This window comes from Olea europaea, unplaced genomic scaffold, assembly GCF_002742605.1.
Source record: "Olea europaea var. sylvestris unplaced genomic scaffold, O_europaea_v1 scaffold2173, whole genome shotgun sequence".
In the NCBI taxonomy this organism is placed as follows: domain Eukaryota; kingdom Viridiplantae; phylum Streptophyta; class Magnoliopsida; order Lamiales; family Oleaceae; genus Olea; species Olea europaea.
In genome coordinates, this window is record NW_019239726.1 from 73198 (window position 1) to 91855 (window position 18658).

Below are 18658 nucleotides of genomic sequence, written 5' to 3' on the forward strand. Positions count from 1 at the left end.
TGGATTTATGTTTACTGAGTCTACATAAGAAGATAGAGTGATTGGTTTATTGTGGTAAATTTGTATATCAGTGAAGCAAGAGAAAACTTGAAAAATGATTTCTTCAAACATTTGTACTATTATGCTTTTTGCTTGATTCTAGTAGTTGGAGCGTAATCTACTTTGTAGATGTTCAACAGTTAAGTATCGTTAAAAACACGTGAACATTTGGACCCGTAAGTGAGTGAAAAATTCTCTGTGTTCGATTTTCGGTTATTTTCTACAATTTACTTTTGTTAAAAATTGGGTAAAATCAATAGTATGCACTCTTGATTAGCTGCGTAGGTTTGAAATTACATAATATATTTTTTTCTCTTCTCAAAACTTATAATAATTTTAAGAAATTGGATATCAAAAGTTTGTAAAGGTGAAATAATCAAAAGCCTAGAATAATTGACTTCGATCCTATCATTTTTTTATGCTTATGGAAATAATATTATATTGTTTAGATTCTTGTTTAAATATTCTTGTTTCACTTTTGTTCATTCCTTTTTAGACTATTAAAAGTATTGATTACTCATGTAAATTCATATAAATGGTTACTTCAATATTGAAAATTATTAAAATAATGATAATTATTATTATTTTGCCTCAAAGCTCCAAAATTTTAAAATTAGATCCCTCCTATTAGAATTGTTAATTATTTTAATTATTTTTTTTAATTTTATAAATTTTTTTCTATTTTCTGTAGTGAATCCATCCATCACACTTCATTAACTCGAGAATGGTCACTAAGACATTAGTTTTAGACATGGTCAAAACACTTACAATTAATACAAAATGAAAAGGGGGGGGGGGGGGGGGGGGAAAACCCCCCAAAAAAAAAATTAAAAAAGAAAGTGGGTGCTCTATTCAACAATACACATACACGACGTCCCAACTTAACTTCTTTCATGGGAATTCAAACCTGGCTCAGGATGAACGTTGGTACCATACGCTTATTAAGTACACATCCAAGTTCAATGAGAAGTGGAATTTTCATGAATTACTAATACGTAACGTGTCCCCGAGAGGCCCAAAAGAACAATATATCACGATCAAGATAAACGAACCAAATGATATAGAGCACAAGCTACATATGCTTTCATAAAATTCGGTCCATGAGGCTGCGGAATGTATCTTCATCACAAGGAAGAGTAATTCTACTTCTATTGTCGAAACCGAACTCTTCTGCAGCCTTATCAAGCAGTTGTTGAAACAAAGGATTCTTCAAATACAATGTAGGAATAACAAATCTTGTCATCTCTTTTCCCACATACACCACAAAGTGGCCTTTTGGTGCTATTTTTGGGTTTTCAGTTTCTACTTTGTTCTGCATTAATCACGTGTAAGTTGAGCAAGAGACTTAAGGATGGGAATGGGAATGGGAAGGGTGTTTCAAGAGAAAGAGATGGACATCTCTATATATAGAACTTGGAAAGTGTGCCTTTATGCTTATACAAGGGTTTTTTCTTTGTGGATAAAGTTCACAAAAAAATATATATATATCGAGATATTAGACTTTCAATCTTTAGGTTATGTGATGACCGATGATGATAAAAGTTGATAAAATCAGTGGATCCCATTAAATAAATAGTGAACAAATAAATAAAAATTATGGATCAAACGAGTGTGTGAAGGTCAACCTTGTTAAAAGGTATAGCCCAAGACATTATAAGTTGGTCTATGTTATTGTCTTTATTTGACGTGGAATAATATCCCTTAACATGTCCTCGCAAGATGGTAGCTCGTTTGAGCAAACCAATCTTGAAATTCGTGTGCTCATTTTTTTAGTTTTAATCAGATCGTATCACTCTTTAGAACTTAATGTGCTCTGATACTATGTTAAAATTTGGGGTTCCATCTTAAAATGTCAACCTTATTAAGAGGAGTAGTACAAGACCTTATAAGTTGGTCTATGTTATCGTCTTTATTCGACGTGGGATAATATTCCTTAACACGATCAACTTTTTAGTAAATAAAAATTTTACAAAACAAGCACTTATTAATATTACATCTCGACATTATAGTTACACGATTAGTTGAAAAATTGGGGATGAGTCCAATTCAAGTATCACTATTAATTTATTATCGAATATATAGTCCAAAATCCAAACATGACTCTATCATAATAGATACCCTCCTAATCCTATATTTTTCGATCAAATTATATTTCTTGCTACGAATTCTCTGGGTTTGTATATTTGATTTAAATATATAGAAATATTGCGGGATATTGACCCAATGGTTATGAAGGATTGGGGCACAACGTGGACAAATAGAGTCCTCATTCTCATGCAAAAATATATGAACTCGTGCATGTACAAGTTTAGAGGTTGACAGAGTGGATTTTGTGGTGTTGAGGCCTTATTATGCTCGAATAATGCTCGAATGGAGTCAGTAATTATGCAAAACTTGCCAAACTTACCACTTTGGAGAGATTAAAATTAATTTTTTAAAAAATTTTGATAGAAATTGATGAAATGTAAGGATGTAAAGTAGGGACGAATGTACGGTGATCAAAATTAATTGTTGATTTTGATTTAAATTAAATTTTAATTTTAATCCCTATCAAATAGGGACTTAATTTAATTTATTTTGCGTATAAGAGAATTAAAATTAAATAGTTACACAATGATATTTATGAATCACTATATAATTATGAATCTAGAATTTGGATAATTGATTTTCACTAAGATAAAAATTGATTATAAACAAGTAATTGAAGATTAAAGTAGTAAATAAGGGTGGTGGATTTGCGATCCTAATATGATTTAATTAACTTCAAGAATTTGATTGCTTATTTTAGTAGATATAGTTACAATCAAAATCAAATAATTAATTGTGTTTCATATTAGATCTTAGTTTCAATTAAAAGTATCATAAATACATAATTAGTCATCGTGAAGTGGACAATCCTTCCCCTTATTTAATAAAATTCAGACAGTAAATTTAAGAATAATGGTATTCGCAGTCGCTTACTGCAACAGTCGTTCTACGTAGCATACACATGACATGTGATTATTTTATGTATTAATGTGATAGTTTTTTATTAACTCGTACATCAAATAACTACTTGTCATGTGTATACCACGTAGAACGACTGCCGTAGTGAGCGACTACGAATAGTATTACTCTAAATTTTATGATATTTTTATATATATAATGACTAATTATCCATCACTCGTTTCAGTCATTTTGTATGAAGAAACTATATATAGGGCCTTGCTCCCTGTCCCGGCTTGGGGACAGGGTTAAAAATAGAGTGTTTTTAACCCCTAGATCTGTCCCTGATGAAAAGCTGTAAGCCCTATGAAATATGTGATCAAAATTAATTGTTGATTTTGATTTAAATTAAATTTGAATTTTAATCCCTATCAAATAGGGACTTAATCTAATTTATTTTGCGTATAAGAGAATTAAAATTAAATAGTTACACAATGATATTTATGAATCACTATATAATTATGCATCTAGAATTTGGATAATTGATTTTCACTAAGATAAAAATTGATTATAAACAAGTAATTGAAGATTAAAGCAGTAAATAAGGGTGGTGGATTCGCGATCCTAATGTGTTTTATGATTTAATTAAATTTCAAGAATTTGATTGCTTATTTTAGTAGATATAGTTACAATCAAAATCAAATAATTAATTGTGTGTTTCATATTAGATCTTATTTTCAAATAAAAGTATCATAAATACATAATTAGTCATCGTGAAGTGGACAATCCTTCCACTTATTTAATAAAATTCAGCAGTAAATTTAAGAATAATGTTATTCGCAGTCGTTTACTGCGACAGTTGTTCTACGTAGCACACACATAACAGTTGATTATTTCATTCATTAATGTGATAGTTTTTTATTAACTCGTGCATCAAATAACTACATACCATGTATATGCCACGTAGAACGACTGCCGCAGTGAGCGACTACGAATAGTATTACTCTAAATTTTATGATATTTTTATATATATAATGACTAATTACCCATCATGTTGTGGCATTCAATTGACGTATTGAATCACTCGTTTCAGTCATTTTGTATGAAGGAACTATATATATGGCTAACTACAAGAATAAGTAATTTCATATTACTTTTAAGCACAACCTGATTGAACTTGTGTGGAAATCACGTTAGATAGAAGGCACTGAAATGGATGTTGACTCCCACAAAACTCAAAAGCATCAGTATCATAAATGAAGAAGTAATTATGTAAAGACTGAAACTTGATCAGTGGCATATATCTTCTTCTTCTACTGCTCTACTTATGCAATATTGCCAATTGAAAGTGCCACTTCGTGCTGCCCATCTCATGCACGTAAAGATCATAAGATATATACTAAACAATTTAGAGAGAGAGAGAGAGAGCTAGCTAGCTTATGTATGTATAGATATTCTGGCACTTAGTCTAGTCCATCTAGCCCCCAACCACTCACCCACCCCACCTTCATTCCCCTTCGTTTGATGTGTTATATTTTATGTGACCACATAATAACTTGTAGAATTTAATAAATATGATAAATTATTTAATTGCTAATTATTGAAGAAGTTAAGTTTCATTAAAAAACTATTTTGATGGTTAACTCTCTCTCTCTCTATCTATAAAAGAGCGTGTATATTTGTTAAACTACGAATTATTTTAAAAGAACAAGGCCATGTAGGTAGGGGGTCTATACGTGCGCCCTTGGAGCGACAGGAGCACCTGGTCTATACATGTGCCCCTAGAGCGCAAGGCCTACGTGACCCTGTCACAGTAGCATAGCCCTTAAATTATTCGTGCTATTATGCGAAAGCCAAGAGAAAAAAGAACAATTTCCATAGAACTAAAATATGTGATTGGAGATTGAAGACATGCAATTAAATAGTTGGACGGAGAATCAAGATACAGATCTAGAGATCATTTGTTATAAATCGAGGCATGTTCTGTACTTCGTAGTTGTACGTGAAAATAAAGAAATTTAAATCCTGAAATTTATGTTAATGTAATTGCTATGAAAAATGATGGATATTAACGTGTTAGAATTTTATTGTGTGCAATATTAATTTTATTTCTTTTAAGAAATCTAGTTGGCTTACCATGCCTTGAAGGTCGAATGTGTTATATAATCATAATTGGTATTTTAGACTTAGTACATATTTAAGGGTTTAAACCCATTTACGTTGATTTGTGTTGATAATATAAACCAGATCAATAAATCTTATTCACCTAGTTATGACTTTCACTTCTAAACTTACAAGTTTTGATACTCAAACAAGAGCAAGAAGAAAAATAGCTATATGAGAGGGGATATTTGAATTGCATGTCATCTTCTTCAAATGATGGAGTATTTATAGATTTCTCCCCAAGGATCACCTTAGAGAAATAACAGATGATGGCTTTTTGTTGACATCTAAATAACTAATTAAGTTATGAGGGTCATATTTTACGGGCATGTTGACAACCGTAGCCGAATAGATAAAAAAGTAGAGAAAGAATGGAACTTGAGATAAGAGTCACATAATTTTTAAGGGAAGTGCTACATGTACATAATTATCTATATAATGGTGTCCATAATTACACATAGCACTGAATTCAACATTTAATTCAAATTCACAATTATACATCAACAATCGGATAATTGTCATATCACATTATGGACAACATTATGTGCAATAATTATGTACAGGTATAATTTTTAAATTTTTAATGAGTAGGAGAGGTGGGATAGGGTAGGTGAAGTTGGATGGGGTGCACCTAATTTTGTAAAGAAAATTATTTGAACCTCATTTTTGAAATGAAAAGTTTTTTAACTGGTGTGAGTGCAATTTTCACTAATTTTAATCTAAGTTTTCAGTCTAAAAAAATACCATTGGTCCAACATTAGCAATCCAATTGGAATCCGTCATCATACCTGCAAAAATAATTTTGAATTACCTGAAAAACCAAAAAATAAAAAATATTCAAAAAGTTAAGCTCGTTAGTAAATGTTCACATTTATATTATAAACAAAAAATAAAGAATTGTAATTTATCAAAATTCGATACTCCAATTTTGATTGGATTTGAATCATTAACTTCCAACTTTATAGATCACCAACTTTTATCTTTTAATTTCAAGAATTTGATGTTTCAACTATTCGTCTTTTATGATATTCTTCAAAGTCAATAGTACACAAGTATGAGGACAAATTTTTTTTTAAAATTTAATCAAAAAACTAATTTGAATGAATGGATGAAGAAAAAGAAAACAATTTTCTCTTTCTCTTGAAATTTGGACAGCATGAAACAATTAATGTATTATAGATTTTGGTTCCATCCAATCTCTAATTGTAGATATAAAGAAGTTTCAATCCACGAACAACAAAACACAAAATAAAGTCCAAATATGAGTCCCAATTGAAATTCAAATAGGAGTTTCAATTTAAGCTCTAAGTCCAATTAGTTCACAAATTATTTAATTATAAGTGCAGTTGAAGAAAATCAATTAGAATACAATTAAGCTTACCACTTACATAACAATTACAATAAGAATCTAATCAGATATATGTTATCCAAACTTCAATATTTAGATCATGTCTAGTCAATTGTGGAATACCTAATCTAATAATATTCTTTATTTTTTTCATTAAAGACAAAAGATTGCACTCTCGAAATATGTAAAATTTGATATCAATAATTAGGCACTAGCACAATGATCATTTTGCCTCTCTAATTATTTTCACCAACTTAAGTATCATGTTCTTTAACGGCACTATGAACCAATCGCAAATGTCAAAGATTAGTCATTGTTAAATGCTGAGATCAAATTTTGATATTCAATAATTAGGCACGAGCACAATGATCATTTTGTCCCTCTAATTATTTTCACCAACTTAAATATCATTTTCTTTAATGGCACTATGAACCAATCACAAATGTCAAAGATTAGTCATTGTTAAATGCTGAGATCAAATTTTAATAGTTCAACAGAAAATAATTAAATAGTCACTCATCCGCATTTTCAAAGCGACGACTTTCAACATGAATTTGTGTTTTTTTACTCTGCTCATTCTCAAGTTTCCAAATCAGCGAAATATTGATCAATTAATTGATCTCGCCAATTAGTTAATCAAAATATTATTAAACTCATGAAAGATATGAAAACGTTAAGAAATTCAGATGAAACACTCGACAAACAATGAAATTTGATTCTTGTAGCCTATAAATTAAACTATGTGGTACATTTAATACACTCCAAGTATATTATTGTCACCTTTAACTATTTATGTGATAAGAACAAATTGTAGATTCGAATAGTAAATCAATCAGCACTACAATTTTCTAGTACAAGGTGACAACCCTTATATATTGATCGTGAACAAGTTATTTATGATTAAAATAAAAGTTGTGGCTACACTTTTAAACGTAAGCATTCAACTTATATTATTAGCAGTAATTAAATGCATTCTTATTCGTTTGTTCAATATTATTTTATTTTGTTGCAATAAAATATAATGTATCATCAACACATTAAAGTAGTTGATTTCTTTCTGGAAAGAAATACTACATGCACAAGTGGAAGGCACTTTCCGTGGTATTGTACAGTGAAAAACTCCTATACGAATGACAAAACCCTTCTGAAAACAATAAAGTTGAGTATACAGGCTTCATTTTATAGGGTTGTCATAGGCCCTCTTACATGAGATGGGTCCCACCTCATTAAACAAATTCCCCAACCCCTTGTCTTGTGAAGAGTCTGTGGGAGTTCTGCCCAGGCACTGTAGCACTTCCCTTCTGAAAAATATTTTGGCAGCAAGTTTTAGGCAGTGTAGCGAGTTGCAAGTGCTGTGCAAATGTCTAATCTGTATAAATTTTTGTGGGCCTCAGAATCTTGTTAATTTTTACCTACTAGGGTCTGCATATCGAGAATTGGTCATCCACTCATCCATACACTCAAAGTACAAGTCAGAATGTTGACTGCCTTGGAATTTTGTTATTTTGTACAGAAGGAATTGTCAATTGCCAATATAACTGGAATGACGTAGGTGAACATTATTTGTTAGGACCAAAATGGTGCAAGACATGGTATCCATTTTCAACCCAGTCACGCGCCCCACCAATAGGGGGTGCCAAATCAACCCTGAAAACAAATCCTGTCAAAAAAACCTTTTTGAGGAGTTATGCAAATAAGAGACATCAACTTTGAAATTTGAAACTGAAGATAAAGTATTTAGTAAAGTTAATTTCACTGATCAAGAAGATGTATAAGTTCAATAAGAAAGGAAAGTTAACATCTCAATATATTAGTTGGTTTGAGATCAAGGAAAGGATTGGCCCGCTAGTGTACCTATTGGAATTATCGATTTCATTTAGTAACGTGTATAAAGTGTTTCACATTTCTACACTTCGAAAGTATATTTTGGATCCATATCATGTGTTAAGAAAGTTTTTACCGAGATTCAAGCCGCTTTAATTTTGAAGAAAAACATCGGAATTTTGATGAGAGAAATGAAGCGGCTTCAAAAGAAACATGTTCCTTTACTATAATAATTATTATAGAGAAGTAAAGCAAACAAAGAACGGATGTGGGAATGCGAAGTTTCCCAATCCAGGATTTAAATAAATTAGTGAGTAACCAAATTGAAAAATTATGATTTATTTAAGGACTTAATTGAAGAAAATTTGGAAGTTAGGATTGAGGATCAAAAAGTTAGAAATTGAAAGTTTAAGGACCTTTTTTCATGAACGTGCATCCCCCTTGGAAATATCATTCTGAATAGTATATTCATAGTTAACTTTTGCATGTTTGCTCATTTAAAAGTACGTGTCAACACCTTCATTTGGACACAATTTGTTTAATTTTTTGACTCATATAAGTGCCTTAAAACGTGTGCCAAAAGGGGACCCGGTAAATGGAATTGCTGAAATTTTTCTTTGATAAATCCATACGTACAAAGGGAGTTTTCACAGGGTGTTCATAGGTCACTCACATGAGTGGTGAATCCCACACGAGATGACCTATTCCATTGTGTAAAGCATGTGACGGTTCGGAAAAAATTAAAACATAAATAAATAAAAAATAATAATAATAAATCTGGCATTGTAGCATCCTTCATTTTTCTTTCACTACTAGATTTTTGTGATTGAATTGGCCTCTTTGGAAGGGTCAAACATTCACTACAGTTTTCAGATCAACGTGATTCTTACCAAGCGCAGAGATACCATGGTTTTGGCTTGTAGAGCAATTTAAATGAATTAAATAAGTATTTCAAAATTTCATCATAAATTTGCTTGGCACATCTTTATAATGCACGTATATGTAATAAACAAGTAGTTTTGAAAAGCTACTCATTTTCAGAAAGTAGATTATTTTGGTGCTTTAGAGAAGTTTGTGTAAATAATATGTTACAACTCTGAAAAATATTCTTGAAGTGGAAAAATCCTCATCCCTTTGCAAGTCTTCGATGTCCTCATAACTAGGTTTTAAAAATTAAGCCCCTATTTGGTGAAAATTAAAATCTAAATTTTAATTTAAGCACAAGTCGAAACAATTAATTTTAAACACATATTTTGTGAATTTACAACTTTTCAATAATATATTTTACTAACTTCTATCGAGATATGCTAAAAAATGATTTTAATCTCCACCAAACATAGGCTATATTAAAGTCAATTAAAGTCGAAATTGGTTTAACAAATTTTGATCACAATAGCTATAAAATATGAATCATGCTTCAAGTACAGATTTTTTTGACAGAAAAACTTTACATACAACACATGGGGCAATATCATTGGAAGATAAAAAAAAAAAAAAAAAAAGTTCACTTGCATTTTGTCATGTTAGTGTCGATATAAATTCTGTTAAATTTTTTATGTAGTTGTGGCTTTATTGATGAAATATATATTAAGAGTTTGTTTGGGAGTGATTTTGAGAATTGATTTTTGGATCGTTAGGAGAAAAGTGGGGTCCACATGTGAGAGAAAAAGTCAAATATGACGGCTGAAATAGTGAAATAACGATCAAAAAATCAATTTTTTTGGTGAAAAAATCGGGCCCAAACATGCTCGAAGAAGTAAAGTGGACAAATGGAGTCCTCACGCACAAGTAAGAATGTAGGCATGCATATTTTCAGTGGTTGACTAAGTGGATTTTGTGGGGTTGAGGGCTTATTATGCTTGCACATGGTGTCAGTAAATCTGCAAAACTTGCCATACTTTCCACTTAGTTGAACCTCAACCAGGAACAACAGGACAAACATGCTAAGAAACGTGGTATAATTATGATTCGACTTCATGTCAGAAGAAGTAAACAACACCGTAGATGTTTGAAAATGTACTTTGATTGAAGTATATGTTATTTGTAAGAACATTTTAGTGGTTACATTCATCCATTAAAGGACAGCTGTTGCCAACTTTGCTTAAATTAGTAGGGTTTGAAAATTTATTGCGTTCTACTAGCATTATACTCGATTTGATTTATTACAAATCGTTCTATAATATAGATTTAATTCGAAACTATTTAGTCAAACCCTATGACCAAATTGGCTCCCTCCTGGGTAAAGGCGCATCGACAGGTGTAAAATATTGTCTAGCTAGTAAAGCAATAAAAAAATAATAGTGTTTGTTAAACGGTTCAGCGTGTCATGCTATGATTCAAACCTATAAGATTGTCTATGATAAACTAACTAGTGAACTCATATATACCAAATTCAATCAATATTTGATTTGCAAACACCGCCCGTTGACTCTATGCATACAATGAATACTATAACTTAACGTCCGTTTAGTCCCCCATTGTTTTCCCATTTTTCTTCTCATTTTCAGAATTTGTGGTCTCTATGCCTGTATATATCTTGCTGCAGTCTAACATTTGTCTTGACTTCTCAATGAATGTTTCACTTAAATTTCTCAAATTGCCCTCGACATGTTCTTGTGGAGCATTGCATCAATTGTATAGTGTAGTTGAGGGAAATTTTGTCCAGTGCACTTTCAACGTTTCAATGATGGGAGATTGAAGTATGACAAGACAACTACATTTTCTATTTTTTATTGATTCTTTCACTGTAAAATAATGAGATTTGAAAAAAAAATTCCCATTATAACGTGCTCCAAACAGGGTTTTAGTGTCATTTGAACTCAATCAATCATAATGAATAATTTTTTTTTACAATCAGACTCTAAGAAAATGGTAAGTGGGACTTTTAAATGATTGAAAGAGTCATCCATCAATACATACTACATTTTTTTTTTTAATGAAATGTTTGCAACTATGTGTTGAATCTCGATTTTGAATTGGCCAGTTTGCTTTAATTTTCTTGTCTCCCCATGGCGTAGTACGTAGTGTCATAAAAAACTCAGACGACCAAGACAATTAGGTTAAGTTGGAAATTTAACAAAGTAACTTTCTAATTCAACCAACCATCTCGAAGTAGTAGTGACATATATTTTCCTCTCCTGGTGCCAACTGGAAGTGCGTGCTGCCCATCTCATGTGTAAGATTAGATATGTAGACATATTCAAAATAATTTAGAGAGAGAAACACAGATAGAGTACTAGAGAGATTTGACCATATATACCGTAAAGGATATATTGTGGTACTTAGTCTACTACTCTTAGGCAGAAAATACAAGTTGAACCTGCATCCCCTCCATTCCTCTTCATTTGATGAGAAGCATTCAATGTCAATGATTCTAACAAGTTTACAAGTGCATGTTGGCCTCCTATACCAATATTAATGGTGGGGAGGGCCGGATACCTTCAATAGTCCCAGAGTTTAATTTAAATTCGCGTCACTTTTGTTGGAATAAAGTTTATAAAACATTGATTTTGTATCAACTTCGGCCAAGTATTCAAATAAGTTTCGATAGTCAATTCATGCGTATGAATAGATTAATTTATTCTACTCTTCGAGTAAATGATTGTGGTATATTTGGATTCACAAAATCAATTCTGGATGAATGAGAAATTGATGTCCAAAGTTGGGTTTAAAAAAATAATAATAAAAAAAATAAATAAAAATAAAAAATCTGGCCATACAACTTGACCGCTAGAGTGGCCATCTCACGCTCAGTGAGCAACCAAGTCACTAAAAAGACACTTGAGTGGTCGATCAGCGGCCGAAGAGCAGTCTAAAGGACTATGTCTCTTCGTAAAATATGCTAAATTTTGGGGCATGACTCTCTAGCCACAATCCCTTAACCTCTGTAAATTGGACTTCCTTGGTGGTCTAAATTCATTCCAATTTATATGATTTGAGTACATTGCATCAAAACATTCCAAAATTAAAGTTTTTTTTGCATCAAATTCGTTCAAGTTGAGAGTTCTTTTAATTTGAGTTTGTTGATTTCTTGAAGTTTGAAATGCTTCTACTGCTAGGAGAAATCATTGTATCTTGAAAGACGATTGCCAGACTGCATAAGAACCTTGGCGAGACAAATTCGTCTTAAAGATATCGTGTTAAACATTAGCCTTGAATTACAATTCAATTGTTTTTTTCATCATTTTTTGCATTCCGTTTGTAATTCCAAGTAAGGTTTCTTTTGTTTTACTTTGGTTAAACTATTCAAAATATAATTTTCAATTCACACACATTTACACCAACAATTTTAAGACAATTTATTTTTGTTTTGCTTGTTAAATTTTGAATCTCTTCATCTCTTGGAATAGGAAATAAATTGCTATTTTATTCTTCAACTTTGATTGTGATAAACTTCTGTTTTCGTAACAAAAATGATTAATCATTGGGACTAATTCCAGTCAAATCACAAATGATACAGCAAGTGCGGTTTCTCCGATGGCTATACCACTTCAAACTATTCCTGTACCACATGGAGCAAAATCAAAAAAATTCAATGAGGTGGATTTCAAGAGATGACAAGAAAAGATGTTGTTATATCTTACCACTTTAAACTTGGCAAGGTTTTTAATTGAAAATTCTCCTACCATACAAGAAGAGAATGATTGAGAGTCGATTATTGCAACGGATGCAGGAAGCATTCGAACTTCTTATGCAAAAACTACATCTTAATTAGTTTGGACAAACACTATATGGAGCGTATAGTTCTATGAAGTCTACAAAGGAACTTTGGAAATCTTTAAAGAGAAAGTACAAAGCGAAAGATGCTGACACGAAGAAATTTATCACCAAAAAGTTCCTCAACTACAAGATGATAGACTCCAAAATCGTCATCGGTCAAGTCCAAGAACTGCAAGTTCTTTTACATGGTATCCATGTCGAGAATAAAAAGTTCAGTAAGTCATTTCTAGTTGCCGCTATCATCGAAAAACTCCCTTCTTTAGGGAGAGCTTTCAAAAATAATCTCAAGCACAAACAAAAAGGGATGAACTTGGAAGAACTTATTATTTGAATAAGGATAGAAGAATGCGATAGACAGATCAAAAGAAAATTTAAAGGCCAATCTTTAAGTCCCTGTATGCGTTAAAACAAGCTCTAAAACAATAACTCCAAAAGTTTGATAAAATATTATTGTCAAATGATTTCAAAATTAATTAGTGTGACAAATGTGTATACATAAAACGAACACCTCAAGCTTATGTAATTTTATGTCTATATGTTGATCACATGTTAATTATGAACATTAGTCATGGTATCATCATGTATACAAAGAAAATATTGAAAAAACATTTTGACATGAAGAATATCGTTGCGGTAGATGTTATATTAGGAACTAAAATTTCTAGAACATCTTATGAAATTTCTTTCCCAATCTCATTATATAGAGTCCATACTTATAAGATCTAATGCCTATGATGAAAGTCTAGTAAAAACCCCAATTGATTTAAGTTTACACATGGTAAAAAAATAAGGATGATCCGACATCTCAACTAAAACATTCACAAGTTACAGTTAGTTCAATGTATATTACAAACTGCACTCAATCAGATATAACATATGCTATAAGTAAACTTAGTAGATTCATAAGTAATTCAAGCAATGACCATTGGAAGACATTGAATAGGGTTCTTAGATGTCTAAGATTTACGTTAAACATTGTATGACATTTCACAAGAAATCCAACTATATAGAAAGATAGTGTGATGCGAATTTGATATCCGATATAATGGATTCCAAATCTACTAGTGATTATTTTTTATTAATGGTGCTGTAGTAACTTGGAAGTCCTCAAAACAAACTTTTTATAACTCGATCAACAATGAAACCAAAGTTTATAGCTTTAGACAAAGAGCGAAGCATAATGGATTCGTGACTTCTTGAAGGACGTCCATGTTGATCAAAGCTGGTACATTCAATTGGTATACATTGTGCTGGTCAATCGATTAGTGAAAAAGCACAAAATAGTATGTATAATGATAAGTTTAGACATATACATCGTAGACACAGTACCATTAAACAATTGATTTTAAATGGAATTATTTCTATTGATTATGTGAAATCTAAGGAAAATAACATGAATACACATATGACATATTTACCTAGCGATCAAGTATATTGCCTACAAAAAGAATGGGCTTAAAGCTTACTACATAAAAATCTTTCTAATGGTAGCCCAATCTTATTGACCGGAGATCTCAAGATCTTAGTTCAATGAAATAACTAAGTTATAAAGATTTTCATAAAACACGTAAGCCATTCCTATAATAATAAAAGTGCATTTTGTAGAATGTTTAAGGTTAACTTGCGATCAAGTATATTGCCTACAAAAAGAATGGGCTTAAAGCTTACTACATAAAAATCTTTCTAATGGTAGCCCAATCTTATTGACCGGAGATCTCAAGATCTTAGTTCAATGAAATAACTAAGTTATAAAGATTTTCATAAAACACGTAAGCCATTCCTATAATAATAAAAGTGCATTTTGTAGAATGTTTAAGGTTAACTTATATTTTTAATGATTCATATAATTTGAACAAGTCAAATGGAGTATGGCAAAATGCTCTTAGTAGTAAGTCGCCTTTGTAAGTGTGAAGTGGAGTCACATCTACGAGATTTTTGAAGCTAAAATTCTCTAAGACCCTTATGAAACCCAAGAGTGGTTTAGGACCCAAATGAACACATCCATGGAACAAAAATTGTTAGGAAAGATATTGTGTGAGTACTGTTGTCTTGGTTTACAAACAACGGCTGAATAGTTCAAGACATTATATTCACTAATTAATCAAGTAAATCTGACGCATTTTACTAAAATAGGTTCAAAACCATATCTACCTTTTGTGATGCAATATCTTTTTGTTTGTACTCTCTACTAGTGTTTTGCATTGTCATTTACATTTCTGGTAATTTTCATGAGGGATTGTTGGAATTAGGTTTGTAAAATGTTGATTTTGTATTAATTTTGGTCAAATATTCAGAAAGATTTTGATTGTCAATTCACGCATATGCTCGTGGTACATTTGGATTCACAAAATCAATTTCGGATGCATGGAAAATTAATGTTCAAAGTTAGATTGAAAAAATAGAAAATTAGCAATATAACTTGACCGTTCAACGGTCACCTTGGACGCAACGAGCAGGTAATTCTCTAAAAAGGACGTTGAGGGGTGGATCAGGTGGTCAGCAAGCGATCTGAGGGGTTGTGTCTCTTTGAAAGTATGCTAAACTTTGGGCTTGTCTCTTCGGTCACAACTCCTCAATCCCTATAAGTTGGACTCCTTTGGCGATCTAAATGAATTCATTCCAATTCGTATGCTTTAATTACATTGCATCAAAACTCTCCAAAATTATAGTTTTTTCTTGTATCAAAATTCATTCAAGTAGAAAGTTTGTTTCAATTCGAGGTCGTTGATTCCTTCAAGCTTGAAGTACTTCTGCTGCAAGGAGAAACCACCATATCTTGGGAGATAATTACAAGACTCCATAAGCACCTTGACAGGGCAAATTTGTCTTAAAGACAGTATCAATTTACAATTTAATTGTTATTTTCACCATTTTCTGCATTCAATTTGTAATTCCAAGTGAGGTTTCTTTTGTTTTAGTTTAGTTAAAGTATTCAAAATATAATTTGCAATTCACACACATTTACACCAACATTTTCTGTGCATCTCAAAGAAGCTAGCCACCTTGAAATTGAGCCATATATGATAAGGTTCATATAAATTGAAAATTGAAAGACAAAAAACTAGTCATAAAGCAATAGGCATACAGTACTAAAGAGGAAAGTAACTTAATCATGTCTAGTAACATACAAATTTATGTCAACAAAATCTTGTTTGAATAATCGGCAAGGTTAATTTTATTGTCGAGAAACCTATTAAGTAAATGAGTTGGAGAAGTGAATTAAGCATTATGGTAAGGATTATAAGACATTCATCGTTAAAAATGTCTTACAAAATTTTATTTATTGACTTACTTGATATTCCTTTTGATTTTTAATTGTAAAAGGAACTGTCAAAATCTTGTTGAAAAAAGGTTACATGTTCAACCAATAGTTAGTACTGAATAAACCGAATGGTGAGTATCTCCAACGATTTTTGTAGGCTGAGTTTTCTAGAGTTTTCCATATTTAACAGGATACGATTTCTTGTTAACTTATTTTCTCTTGTATAAAATTTGTTACTTTCCATCCTAAACAAACTCCAATTTTTCCGGAACTCTGGTTTATTGAAGAAAGATAGAACAGAGAGTACAGTAGTGGATCTATTATAGGGGGCATCCCGCTAGAGATGCGAGGTTAGAGCTAGCTAGACCCGGTAGTGGCCAAGAGAGATGTGCCCTCCCTGAGCAATAATCAGGAGGGGTCGACTGTTTGATTAACCGAAAAGAACAAAGACAACCTAATATTTTAGTAAAAGGTTCAGCTAGGTCTAGTCAAAAGAAAATTATTCTTCCAATGTTTCAACAATAGTGACTAAAGCAAGGGAGATAGGTGCAGAAGAATCCTCTTCTAAAGACAAGAAACCTGGCAGCAACTTTCCGAAAAGTTGAGATAAAATATGTTACTTTCCATCCTAAACATTTTCAAATTAGTTAATTAGGGTAAATTTAACAATAAATTAAATGAATATTGTCCCTTGATTTAGTCTATTATAAATCAAGAATATCTTTAAGTATATTATTTGATATATTAATCTTCTTACATAGTTAATGACTAGTTAATGACTTCTGTTTAGGTAGTAACTAATTACTATCTTTGATAATCGCTTTATCTACAGGTAAAGCAATAAAACAAGAACGGAAGCTTTGAAAATCTAGTTTCGTCTGATGACAAGCAGCAAGTAGTTGTGTCACTTTCCAGTGAATTCATACGGAACAATGCTTCATCAATTATTTTCATAGCTAACGTCTTCAAATATTTGGAGAATACAAAACAATTTGTGCCTAATGTTCAATCCCATTCAATGATCAAACTGCTTGGCATGGGTTAAGAATGTTGATTCCTAATCTAAGTGGTGATTGTGGTCAAATAGAAAAGTGGTGATAAAGTCCAGATCGATAAGTTTGATTCCCCTTCATCAACAAGTTAAAGAAAAGAAGATGCAAAGAAAGTTGTTCTTAGTTCTTTTGTCTTTTTTAATTTTGTGAATAAAAAAAAAAGAATACTATTGTATTTTTGATCAATTAATTAATGAATTGATTGACCCCTATCAAGGGGCAGTGGATATTTCCTGATAAGTGTATTTTATACCCTTATTTGGACATAAACTTATAAATATTTAACAATTCTTTCGAACAATTATAGCCTAATTTATTATATATTTCATTTATTATGTTAAACTCGAAGAATTGAAATGAAAATAAAAGAAAGAGCTGAAAATTGACAAAAAGGAGGGGGGCCAAGATCCAAAGTTTGGGAACTAAAGTGTAAATACTTAAAAGTTTTGTCGAACCTCACAATGAAGACTCGAGAATGCTAGGGGTCAATTGGATGCAATTAGAAGTTAAAAGGATCAAAATATGACCAAAATAATTTTACAAATCAATTTTCAACCGCACAAAAATATTTCACGTTTTTAGCTGGAGATTAGGACCCATTTTTGGTCTAGTAAACATTCGAATTGGAAAATAGCTAATTCTAATAACATTGCATCTCTCTGAGTTATCTTTACAACTCAATTTGAATTTTCTCAATAGGATATTGGGAGAAAAAGTTATGATAAAAATACTGAAAGATGTGTAGTGTTGAAATTTTCCCCAGACATGGCGTCTCAACGCCACCACACTGTCTTCATGATGTTGCGGCGCCGTGTAGCCACCCAATGTGGATTATGGCATATTTTTACCCTCTTAAAGCCCATAAAAACTCTACAACAACAAACAATGTGAGGACAACTATAAATACAAGAAATGAGGCAATTGAAGAAGGATTCCACATATTGAGAGGCACAAAATACAACCTCTTTTCCATATCTCAATTCAAAATTCAGTAATGTACTCAATAAAAATCTTCAGTTTTTCTTCCATCATTATGAGGAGCTAAGTTTTCTATTAAGGCAAACAATGTAATCTTTTGAGACCATTTATTTCTTTTATTCAAAATTCAAATTCTTTAAATGCATATGTGTTTATTTTAATTGTGTATTTAATACTTTGAATTTTTTGGACAATTATTCAATGACTTCGTGAAAAAATCTATTACGAATCGAGAGATGAGTTTTAGATTTTGCCTACATTTTATAATCCAATAATATAGTAAAACAACTAGAGATACATATTCTAATTACTGCAGTCTTAGATGAATTTTTAGACTAACATTTCGTT

The 18658-nt window shown here is 31.5% G+C and overlaps 1 protein-coding gene across 1 annotated transcript in view; it reads right to left on the minus strand.

Annotated features, from left to right (window-relative positions):
* Positions 1–1123: 1123 nt before the first annotated feature.
* The window catches only part of LOC111380586 (indole-3-acetic acid-induced protein ARG7-like), a 43686-nt gene continuing 26151 nt past the window's right edge, over positions 1124–18658 (minus strand). Inside the window, exon 2 of the mRNA XM_023004189.1 lies at positions 1124–1351. Coding sequence (XP_022859957.1) covers positions 1124–1351 — 228 coding nt within the window. The remainder of the gene's footprint in view (positions 1352–18658) is intronic.